Genomic DNA, 12,305 nt, shown 5'->3' on the forward strand with positions numbered 1-12,305 from the left:
GCTGGTAAATTTATTTATTTATTTATAAAAAATGAACTCGAACGAGTCAAGAATGAGTCACCGACGATTCTGTTTCACGAGCGAGCGGTCTGCATCAATGCTTCTAACCTTATACTATGGTTTATTTAACCATATACTTGTGTTTCTTTAACTCAGGTAGACCGACACATTTTTCTATATTTTTTTCTCATTCAAAAAATATCATTGTGATATCTTCTCTTTTATGAAAATATATCAAGCTGGATTTCTTTGATGAGATTCATTAAATTTAATTGAATATTCTGAAGTATATTCTTAGTTAATTAGTGAAATTAGGACATGGCATTTAAAGAAAGAATCAAATATGAATTAATGTCAGACCCCTTCTTCTTTATATATTTTTTTTTAATCAAATCAAATGTTTTAGAACTTTAGGTATGAATCTTTAAAAAAATCAAATCAGAAATTATTAATTTTTAATATTATTTAACAACTTATCTCCTTATTTAAAAATTATTCTTTCAAAGTTTTTAAAGATATGTTAATAAGCTATTAAGCCTAAGTGGTTAATTTTTTTTTTAAGAAACAAAAATGGAATTTATATTCACGTAAACGAATTAGCACAAGGTGTACCAAAAAGGGCTCTCAAAGTTACACAGTATCTGTCGCAATAAAATACAGTAGTCGTTAGTCGATACTCAGACATGTCAATGAGTTCGACCACCACTGCTGACAATCAAAAATAAAAGTGGCATTATTAACCCGCAACCACCACTAGGAATGAAATTTAACCTTCTCCAAGAGTTGTAAAGAAGAACTATGAGAATTATTAAATAACCTATTATTACGCTCATTCCAAACGAGCCAAATACAAAGAAGTCAAATTAGCTGCATAAAAGATCGCCGCTACCTCGAGCCACCAAAGTAGTTCGTAAAATGAACAAAATGATCAGGAATACTCTGATGGTCTACACCGGAAACGCCTATCCAAAAGCGAACCTGCTACCAAAGAGAACTGGATATATCACACTGGAGGAATAAATGTTGAGCCGTTTCGACCTGTCCACAATCCGCCAAGCAAGTTGTGCTTAAACCTGTAATGATGCCGCGACCAAGAAGGTTGTTTTTTGTCGGTAACCTATCACGAAGAAGCCGCCACGTTAAAATAGAAACCTTCATAGGGACCTTAGAGGGTCATATCAGATTTTCGGAAGTATGTAACAAAGGAGGATCTTGAGAGGTGAGCAAATGGTAAGCTGATCACACTGAGTAACCCCCCGCAACATCAGGAAGCCACTGCCAGTGATTTGAAACATTAACCTGCAAGAAAGCATTACCAAGTAACATCCTACACTCCGCTAACAACTCTTCCTCTCATACCCACAACCTCCTCCTCCACTGCCAAGCATTACCATCCTCCCCCCAACCAAGAGAAAACATTGTTGCAACCGAATGCAACTTGTTCTCCGCCAGATCAAACAACCGCCTAAAACGTGACATAAAGGTAGATCTCCCAACCACCAGTCAAATCAAAAGGAAATGTCTAATAAATTTCACCAAAGAACGAATCATTTGAGAGAACTCGAAATTTCACCAAAGAATAAACCATTTGAGAGAACCTCGATTCAATTCATCCGTAGAACAATTTTTTAATCTATGATTTTATGATCGAATTCCAAAATACCAAGATTTCATTCTCCTAAAAACCTCAAGGTTAACAACAACAAAATAATACCTTATTAAAAATTTCGTTATTAAAAAAACTAAATATTAAGTGAATAAACTTTATTTTTATTTTTATTATTATTTTTTTGGTACAAAAGTGAGTAAACTTTAAACATTGACGGGTTTTAGCCCTCTTTGTAATAAAACTTTCATTCGTTGCTTTATCAATCTGACTTATTATTTATTTTTTTTTTACAAATACGTTATCTAATAAATATGTTCACACCAAAAAAAATACGATATTATGTATCATGTATGTAGTATTTTTTTTGTTTTTGTTTTGAACCAATGTATGTAGTAAGTAGTATTTATTATCCTCTCAAAAAAGATATATATGTATTTATTATATGTGCTTTTAAATAAATTAATTCATCCTCTTTAAAAAAAAAAAATCCATTCATGCTAGTAAAATTTATGTAAGAAATGTTCGTACAATGTAATAATTTTTTTTTTTTTGAAGGAGGTACAATGTAATAATTGGATCATCCAAAAAAACTCTCCGTTTAGAAGTTTTTACCCCAAAAAAAAAAAAAAACGAAACTATTCTATTCTGTTCAATTAATACTCACCTATTAATATATGCTTTCTATTTTCATAATAACTCAACTGAATGAGAGTACGCTGCTATTTTGTTTTATTACAAGTTATGATAATAACATATAAGGAATATTATGATCCTTTTGATTCCTTGTGACAGTTATGGATTCTCCCAAGTTGGGACAATATCAATCAAATTGGAGAACATAAAAATTCCAAATACATTGAAATAAAATCATTGTAATTCAATATATGAAGTATAAAGGTTTAATCTCATTTATTAAGATTATACGGTAAGATTGACAAATAATCGAGTCTCTTAAAAAGATTATACGTTAAGATGGAGAAATAATCGAGTCTCTTAAATATATAGTTTTTTCGACGATTACATGTCAAAATATGAGATTAAATTTTGCCGATAAAAACTTTGATCTTAATTATGTCAAAAAAAAGTTTAAGATATAATTCGGAGTGGATCGAAGTTGAAGAATATGAAGAGAAAGATGACAGAGGTACACAAAGGGGGTAATGTGCTTGAGAATGCACAATTTAGTATTTTATTGAGTAGAGATCAAGGTTTATTTGAATAGAATATATGTACCTTTTTCTTGTGCAAAATGTCGTTTTAAAATTAACGGGGGCAATTTTATTGAGGTCGTTGAGTGATTTTCGACATAATTTATGTATCATTATGATCAAAATGTACATTTGTATAAACCAATAGTACATGATCTGGATGTATACCTTTATATGCGAAGTATGTTCCGTATTAGACATCAGCCTAATACGGAACAAGATCAAAATGTGAATAAATGTAGTCTTTTGTGCTTTAGTGATAAATGACGCCATGAGTTCGTCTTAGCCTTGTGGACAAATTTACTAGATTTTCTATGAGTATTTTGGAAAGATATTATTCTCAAGCATTTTATGTATTAAGCATTTTAAGCATTTATAAATAAAAAGGTGTATAAAGTCAGAACTCCAACAACCATGCAATATTGCACTTTGAGACGTGTGTAGCTTAACAAAAGAATATGGGCTCCACTACTTGATGAATTGGGCACACATATCACTTTCAATTAAAATTGGAATCCCCTGTCCCCTACAAATCTACGTATAATCAAACCAATAATTCAGGATCCATGCAATAAAAACAAAAATGATTTAAATCAGGTTGAGAATGTGTAAAAAGGATACTGGTAGCTGTCGTGCTTTTTTTTTTTCCTTCATAAGATCGACATGAGTTTCCCCACAAGTGAACCTGTTTTTAATGCAATTTTCATTGGGAATTTTAACTTTGTTTTGTTTTTATGTCAAAAAAAACATTGTTTTGTTAACAAGTCACTAGTCATAATACTTGGAGGTACGTCTTAACCAAAACGTATAAGCTTTTACACAAGCTCATATTGGGTACATCTTGATCAAACAAATTAAGATTCTTGTACTATGTGGTGACCACTAACATTGAAAGACAACTACTTACATTGATTTACAACTACTTCAAAGAGATCATCAATGAATTTAGTTGCAATAAATTAATTCATTGAATGAAATAAGAAATCGATAGAAATGCATGTGTTCTACTTCTATATCTACTCCAATTCATAGACAATTTCATAAAGTGACATTGTAATGAAAGTTATTACTACCTCCATTCTTAACTATAGAATATTTTTTTTTTATTTCTCCCTTTCATATATCTTTCAATTTTTCAACTACATATGCGACAACATTAAAACTTTAAGGATATATATGTCGTCTATTTAGGTCATACAAAACTAAAGAGAGTAGTCTTCAAATTTACACACACATATATCGTTAATTATTTCTTTACTAAGATATTTCAATTTACTTTTATTGAAAGCAAACTCATACACTTCATGCGCAACTGCATAGGCTAATCCTCAAACTGAAATTATTTAAGGGGTTGACCTCTTCCAACAAATGGTTCTCCATATACACCAATCATGGATCGAACTCTGAACTAAATGGTTAATGGACTCAAGTATATGTCACTTGTGTCACACTATATTGGTAACGCATCTACAATTGAATTAAATATCGTAATGAATCCTATAATGAATACTATAAAGAAACATCCAGTAATTATCTCTTTTCAAAAATAAACTTGTAAAACAATATTAATTGTCGGCAAAATTCAATATTAATAACAATTGTCTTAATTCTCATTATTTAGTCAACAAGATCACATATTATACGGGATAAAGATGATCCCAACTTGCTCCAACATTAAGTCTTCAAAAGGCCCTCTAACGAGTGAATGCTCATTCTTGTTGATCATGGAATTTGACGTTAAATTCTAAGATCTTGTTCAAACATTGTAATAGAATACGTGATGCGTACGGATAAAGATAAAATGATCAAATTTAGTCAATTTATTCATAACAATCCAAATAGGTTGGAATTTGAGATGCGAGTTTTAGCATAGGGCAATTGACAAATTACTCCATCTTAGATCAATTTTGTTTTATTTGCTATTAATTTTATTTTTTTGACAAAATTTGCTATTAGTTGTTCACCCTGCATTTTTTTTTTTTTGACAAAGGTTGTCCACCCTGCATTTTTATATTCCAATTTATAGCCATATTTATTTATAATATATTAATTTTAATTTATAGCCCTAGAGGCACCAACATATTTTATCTCAAATGCTTTAATTATGGCGATCTTGAGTTTAAATCCGAGCTATGGGAACAATCAAACCCATCATCATTGTTAGAAATTCATAATAATAACTTGCCATGGTTATGTCCAGTGTATATTCAAATATACATTTTATCTGCATAGACTCTCAAGGTCTATGATTGCTCATATGAATCTCAATTCAAAAGAATGAAAGATAGCAAGGGACATTTTTAAGGGACACTGATACCATTTGGCCAGTTTCTAAACTATTTTGATTTGCTTTAACTTCATAAACTATGAGAATGAATTCAATTAACATGCCAAAAAAATAGAGGTAAACACTAAAGATCAACTTCAATAAACGGAATGGAACAACATTTTAAGCTGACACTCTCATCTTCCGCTTCTCATTCCATAATCTGCTAGCTTTTATCTCTCATTCTCCTCCCATTTTATAACTATTTACCCTTTTCACCACCACCGTCTTCAAGATCAAGAAGACAAAAGCCTTGTTTCCTTTCAAGTTTAGAATTCCCCTTTCCTTAATAACCTCCCTATCCTAACCCATCTCATTTGTCTGTCTCTCTATAACAGACCTCGTACATTGCCTTGGATTTGCACACCACTGACTAGTTGATTAATTGAAACCTTATTTCACACTCAACCAACTACGCGCTAATATTTTCACAGCTTATGTTACCGATTCAAACACCACCGACTTTGTTCTTAAAGTTCCACTTATTTCTTTCCTAATTATCCAAATACAATCAAATTACAGGACTCTTGCCTTCTCCTAGATTACCCTTCCTACTAAGCTGCCAAATTGCTCTAAAGACACACCAATCCATCTTAAGGTCTCATACCATACATTCGAAAACAATGGACATTCAAAGAATGAATATTAAACTGACTCCTGCACCCCACAATTGCCCATACAACTTGAAGGAGTCTTGAACAAAAAGAGATAATAAACTATAAGAGCGAATGAAACTGATTTTATGAGCACAATTTGTGATAGATTCTTATTTTTCCAGCACGACAGCCATGTCCTAACTACATCCACCACCGGTTTCCAAGTACTTCGCTTCCTCTGATTTGCACCAACAGGGAGGCCCAAATATTGAAATGGTACAGACCCCGCCTTACAATTTAAGACCAATGTTGCCTCCACAAGCCAAGTATGCATGCGGAACATTAACCCCAACTAATAGGCCCAAATATCGATCATAAGGCTCGTAATGTCCCAACAAATAAAAAATTAAAAGAGTAACTTAGAGGATCACTAGATCAAATGGAGATATCTAGACTTGTTTTCATGCTTCCCCTTTCTTCTTAAGCAGCCACTTTATAGCCTCTTCGTTCCTTTTTCCATCAGTTAGGCATCACTCATGCTTCAGAATTTTGAAAATTACATTAATCTGTGGTGAAATCTTGAATTTTCAAGGATAAATTAATATTATTTTAAAAAGAATAAATTAATACCAATTAGATGCCAATTCTCAGTATATAGAAAAATCAAGAGATGATTGGCATGAACGCGAGAGAAAGGATTAGTTGTTATAGAAACTATTGTGAGCCTTTGATCAAATAAAATAGACAGTTAAGATTTGATCAAATATATATAACTTTCCAAAAATATGCTCAGGGAGACTGGTTGCATCAATCATCACCGATCCAAATTGCATCTTGTTTCCTGATCCAAATACTTAAGATTCCTAATAATTAGCTAAGTAATATATTTGGCCCAGATTTGTTTCTAAACATATATTCTGCAAAAGCAACAAGGAAAGAAGATAATAAACGGTCATCAATGTTACATCTGGTTTAGAAACTACATAATCATAATAATAACTAGGCATGGTGATGTAATGCATATATTCATATAATATTTCAATTTTTCTATTTCTGCAAGTACAGTTGAAAAAGATTATCTAATCTGACAACGGAAACTAAGCAAAATAATGCAAGATAACATACTCATTTAGGAACGCAGCATTCGCCGATCCACTCTGTAGGTGGCCAGAACAAGTTAAAATATTCCGGACAATCAGACAAAGGCGTAAGCTGGCGTTGATCCAAGTCAAAAACACAGTTCCCATATTGCATGTTTTTACAATTAAAGTGGAGGAAGGCATCATCAATAAAGATGACACAATTCCCTTTAGTAACAGACAACTCAGAAGCAGAGGCAGAAAACAAACATCCATTCCCCAAAAACAAAACCCTATCCCCCAAACTCGTCAATTTCACCCATTTACGCGCCTTCTCATCAAGCCTAAACACCTTAATCCAAAAAACACTGTCACCACTAGCAAAACCTAAAAACTCATAAATGACCACTAGCAACAACTTGCCCTCACTCTCCACTAAGAATTTTTTGTTACCACCAAGAAGAGGTTCAGAATCAGATTCAGGTGGTTCAGCCACTAACCAAGCATTCAAGTCATCCAGTCCAACAGTAATTGTCTTACCAATTCTATTGATAGCATAAGGCCGCCTTTTGAAAATGCAGATGTCTCCCAAGTACATAGACATATCAGGAATCACATTCCAATGTAATGTTCATCTCCGTTGCAGTTAACCAATATTGATTTTGGGGCAGAGATAAACGTGCCAATGCCAATAACAAGAGGCTTATTTTCTTTTCGGGGTAAATATAGTGATAGGGCAATCTTTGTTCGCTGTGAATAATGTAATCATTTACTAATTGAAGTACACAAAGTTGACTAAAATCGAGCACGTGAGGGAAACTAAGAGGGTGAGATGATTGATATGAGAGGAGTGGGTGTAATAGTTTGGTTTTATCAACCAAGGACGTTGGAAGGGTGGTTTGATGAGGAAAAATGTGCGTTTGGAGAGAGAGTGAAATTGAGTGGTGTTATATAACTATATATGTTGGAAAAGAAAATATAACTATATATTTTAGGTTAAAATTGAAATTGTTAAGGTGAATTTTTTTCGGTTACCTAGAAACTTTCATTTATGTTTGATTTTTTTTTTGTCAGATAGTCTAGTGGCTAGAATTCACCTTATAAGATGAATAAGTGGAATGTTCAGGGTTCGAACCCCAGCCCCTGCATATAATAATGCATTGTCCTACCAACTGAGCTATGCTCACGGAACATTTATTTTTGAATTTTAATATGACGTTTGTTACTCCGTCTGCAAAGAAAAAGAAAAGGAAAAAGTAGACTTTTATTTGCATATAAAACTACAAAAGGCTAGTGGAGATAATAGTTGAAAATAGATTATAATCGCACAAAAAGTTTTGTAATGTGAGTCTAACAATGCAGTTCGTAAAAAATGAGTAATTTTGTTGATGTTATGAGAAAATAAGTTTTTATTAGTAAAAACTCTTTATTTTTTTTTAGCAAATTAGTAAAACACTCTTGTATATGTACTTAGTAGAATAGTTAACTTAGTTGAAAATTGAAATACAACAAAGAGATGAAAATTAATAATTTAATGGACTGGCCGGAGAATAAAACTTGAGTGAGATAAAAAGAGACCAAAGGCAAGTACACAAATTAATAATGAACTAAGGACACCCTGGAGCACTAAAGCTCCCGCATACACAGGATCCAGAAAGGGGTTCCACCATTTGGTGTATTGTACGCAGCCCCACCATTTGGTGTATTGTACGCAGTCTTACCCTGTTTTTTACACAAGATACTGTTTTCAAGACTTAAACCCGTGACCTTCCAGTCACATGACAACAACTTTACCAGCTGCGCCAAGATTAACCCTCTAATACCGAACTAAAACAAAATAAAATAATCAAATATTTAATAGGATAAAAACTATATTCAACTATAATAAGTCCAATGAGTATTGGTATTTCTGGCTTCGGGACCGAGTCAAATGCCTTATGAATACACATAGGTAATTTGTGGCTACAAAGTACATCATATCATGGCATTATGCCAACTAAAATCAACAACTCTATGTCTATACTGTATCAAAGAGACTGATTGTGCAATTAAATTTTCTGTTAGATGAAATCAAAATGTTTCTTGGAGGAAAGACAATATGCAAAGAAAATTTAGGAAAAGTCATGGCACAAAAAATAGTACTACTATCAAAGAGCTTTCTAGCATCCAAATATGTATCTACTTTACAAGATAATTCTGAGAGAAGAACCATCCAAAGCTAGTGAAATTGAATCCATAAAAATAATCTATGACTAATCCTAAACCAACCAAAAACGCACAAAAACTTCCCATGGAATAGCATTTAAAAACAAAAGATTCATAACATGGTCCTGCCGAAGTCATGTTTCAATTCTCAACTATATCACTTCACCAAACATGAAAATAAGCAACATCACATATCCTCCATCCAACAGAAGCAAAGTAAAATCATTAATATCACTAAGAAAAAATCACTTAATATCAACGGAAGCTTTGGTGCTCAGGCCAGGGAGTTTAATTTGGAGGGGTGTTTTTCTTTGGGGTGAGTAGCGACGACGGATGGTTTTGGATATCGTTTTTACGGTGGTTGTTTTTTGCGAAGGAGTTTGTTCTAGGTGGTGACGTGTACTCAAGGGTGTTTTTAGGGTGTTATTTTTAGGTGTTCCCGCCTTTATACGGCGCCTTTTGTTTGTATTCTCAATTTCACCGGTCTCTATTCGTCTTGAGCAGAGATATGTTTGTTTAATAAAATTTGCTGTTTCAAAAAAAAAACTAAGAAAAAATCACTCATCTTGAGAGGCTAGGAGATAAAAGGGACATTCTAATATCCTTCAATCTCAAAACAGTTGATCACTCATCAATCCTAACCAGTTACAACTCTAAATAACTATGGTCAGGAAATAATCATGTTTAGTCTTGAATATCAGTAACTACTTAAAGCTGATCATTCAAAAAGTAAATTAAAAGCTTGTTAAAAAAAAGTAAATTAAAATAAATAAAATGGTGGCTTATTTCGTTTAGTCCCATCAAAAGTAAAATTAACATATCCACAGTGCAGGAAAATAATTCATCCATAAAAAATAAATATAAAAATAATGAATATATGACAAAAAAGTCACCATTTAATAATGAAATCTCAGAAAATTTTGCTGCAATTCAAAAACATGACATCATCTATATGATTCAATTAAAATAAGAACTAGAAAATAGAATAACTATTTTGGTATATAAATGAAAATAGAATCATCTTATCTTAAATATTCCCATAAACAGAATTTGAGACATCATTAAAATTACATAATCAGTTGCTGCAAGAACTAATAGCACAGACATCATTCATGATTCAATTATAATAGGACCATCCAAATCTTCCAATTATATTTTCCTCTTGGGTCTGTTTGTGCTATTTGAACCAATATCATTACAGACCTTTACTAAATGAAGAAAGAAACTCTAACATATGAAAATACAAAAGTTGTCTAAAAAAAATACAAAAATAACAAAATGGATGAAAAGTCTAACAAAAATCAGTAGAGAATCGAAAGAGCATTTCAATGTTTAAGGGATAGAATAACTTGCATGGCTTGAGAAAAAACAGCAAGATTGGATCCTATCTAAAGATGTGTGATAAATTTTACATGTTCCATCTACAAAACTAGAGGGAAAAGAGAAAAAAAAAAAATCTGAGGTCTAATATGGCCCCAGCAATATGGAACTCCTTGTAATGCATATTCCTTACCCCATTTTCCTTCAATATCTCTCTTGACTCAACATTTAAGAGGATTTTAATAGGAAAATCTCTAGGAGACAGACCAGGATTAGCTATGGCTATATGAATCCTAACTCGAAGCACATGGTTTCATATGCTCAAGGACAGAGCTACATTACTCATTAGTCATTACAGATCCCAATAGGAAAATGTTTCTGCAGGGAGCCACATAATGGTTATATGGCTATTTAAGATTCCAAATAATTACCCCGCCAATATATTTAGTAGTAACAATTTAGAAATTGATCAAAAGTCAGAAACTATATATACCAACATAGTAAGAACAATTTAGAAAGCCAATTCACATGATCCCCTTCAAATGATATAAAATGAAAGAAAGAAAAAAAGGGAAAGTCAACTTCTTTTGTCATCACTAAGTAGCAAAGGAAATATTAGAAGATTCATTCAGAAAAACAGAGAAATAAAGACGGTGGGGGGATCAATAACCAATTGTTACTTTTTGTGCAAAAACCCAATGTTGTGCCCTACGTCTTCTTTTTTTCTCTCAACCCTGTAAAAAGTAACAAAGCATTTTGTTAGGAACTAAATGAGAAGATCCAAATCCTAATAAATAATATCGAGCAAAATTTATAACCGTAAATTGATAAATTGATTTTTTATCTCTAAAACTGAGAACTACAAATTAAGTAATACATACATGATTTATGCGAGACTAAGAAAACATCAATCAAAATATATACAAATGAAGGATAAGCTATCACAAACTAATCTAAATAAACAGGAAACAAAGAGGATGATTTCATCATTGTTAATTTACTCAGAACGGCATTTTTCACAATGTCAGTTCTAATAAAGCAAACAAGAAACCAAGAGTTTGCATTCATAGTTAAGTAACATATGCTTGAAGACAACATATGGAGATAATAGGATTCCAAACACTGAGAGGATTGATTATGTATAAGTCAATTAGTCAAAAGACTTACACCTGGTGTCAACGGAACCAGACTATATATATATGGATTCGTTGACACCAAATCTCATCCGTTGATTTAATTTGATCAAAGGTTAAATATAGTGCCACATTTTTATTTATTGTGCATCCTTTCTTTCAATCACACACTATTATTGTTTTAAATGATTACAAAACTCAAATTGGAAAGATGATCGTATCTTGATTCTCCTTATTCTTTTGTCTGCAAAATAACTGAATAATTGCATATGAATGTAAAAAAAAAAGGTAATTTTATTTCATGAGTAACCAGTCTTTATTGTTGTAAATATTGTCTCATCCCCTTATGGTTTGTTCCTCGCATGGCCATGAAGAAAATTTACGCTAGATATCTATGTAAACAATAGCAATTGGAGAGGAAAGAAAGTAGGAAATCTAAGATTCGAGAAAAGTATTTTTGATGAGTTTCATTTTATTTGTGAAATTTTAGGTTTGACAACTGTGTTTCTGAAATAAGCCAGTTTGTTTGATCAATTATAATTTTGAAATAGATAATTGAGTCTAATAAATCACAATTCTCCCTTAGTATTTGAACCAGTAAAATAAATTGAAATGATGAAGCTGTAATTTTCATTTGGAATAAGAAACCAATGGTTGAGACGGGGAAATATGAGCAATCATCACAATAACGATTAGAAAAACCAGAGAGATAACAAAGATCAGGGAAAATGCGGAAAGTAATGATCACGTGAGATTTCAATTAAATAAATATGAACCTTTTGATTAAATGAAATAAACATTGAGATTTGGTGTCAACGAATCCGTTGAC

General features: G+C 32.2%; 1 protein-coding gene across 1 annotated transcript; it reads right to left on the reverse strand.

Moving 5' to 3' along the window:
- Positions 1–5,044: 5,044 nt before the first annotated feature.
- Positions 5,045–7,763, reverse strand: LOC11414205 (F-box protein SKIP23). Its single transcript, XM_003588980.3, has one exon. It carries the CDS (start codon positions 7,420–7,422, stop codon positions 6,865–6,867), a length of 558 nt encoding a protein of 185 aa, XP_003589028.1. The 5' UTR covers positions 7,423–7,763; the 3' UTR covers positions 5,045–6,864.
- Between the last annotated feature and the right edge of the window lie 4,542 nt (positions 7,764–12,305).

The sequence above is a fragment of the Medicago truncatula genome, chromosome 1, assembly GCF_003473485.1.
Source record: "Medicago truncatula cultivar Jemalong A17 chromosome 1, MtrunA17r5.0-ANR, whole genome shotgun sequence".
NCBI lineage: Eukaryota > Viridiplantae > Streptophyta > Magnoliopsida > Fabales > Fabaceae > Medicago > Medicago truncatula.

Bases quoted from the DNA above. Each gene is read 5' to 3' on its own strand.
- LOC11414205 (XM_003588980.3), bottom strand. From the start codon at position 7,422: ATGTCTATGTACTTGGGAGACATCTGCATTTTCAAAAGGCGGCCTTAT.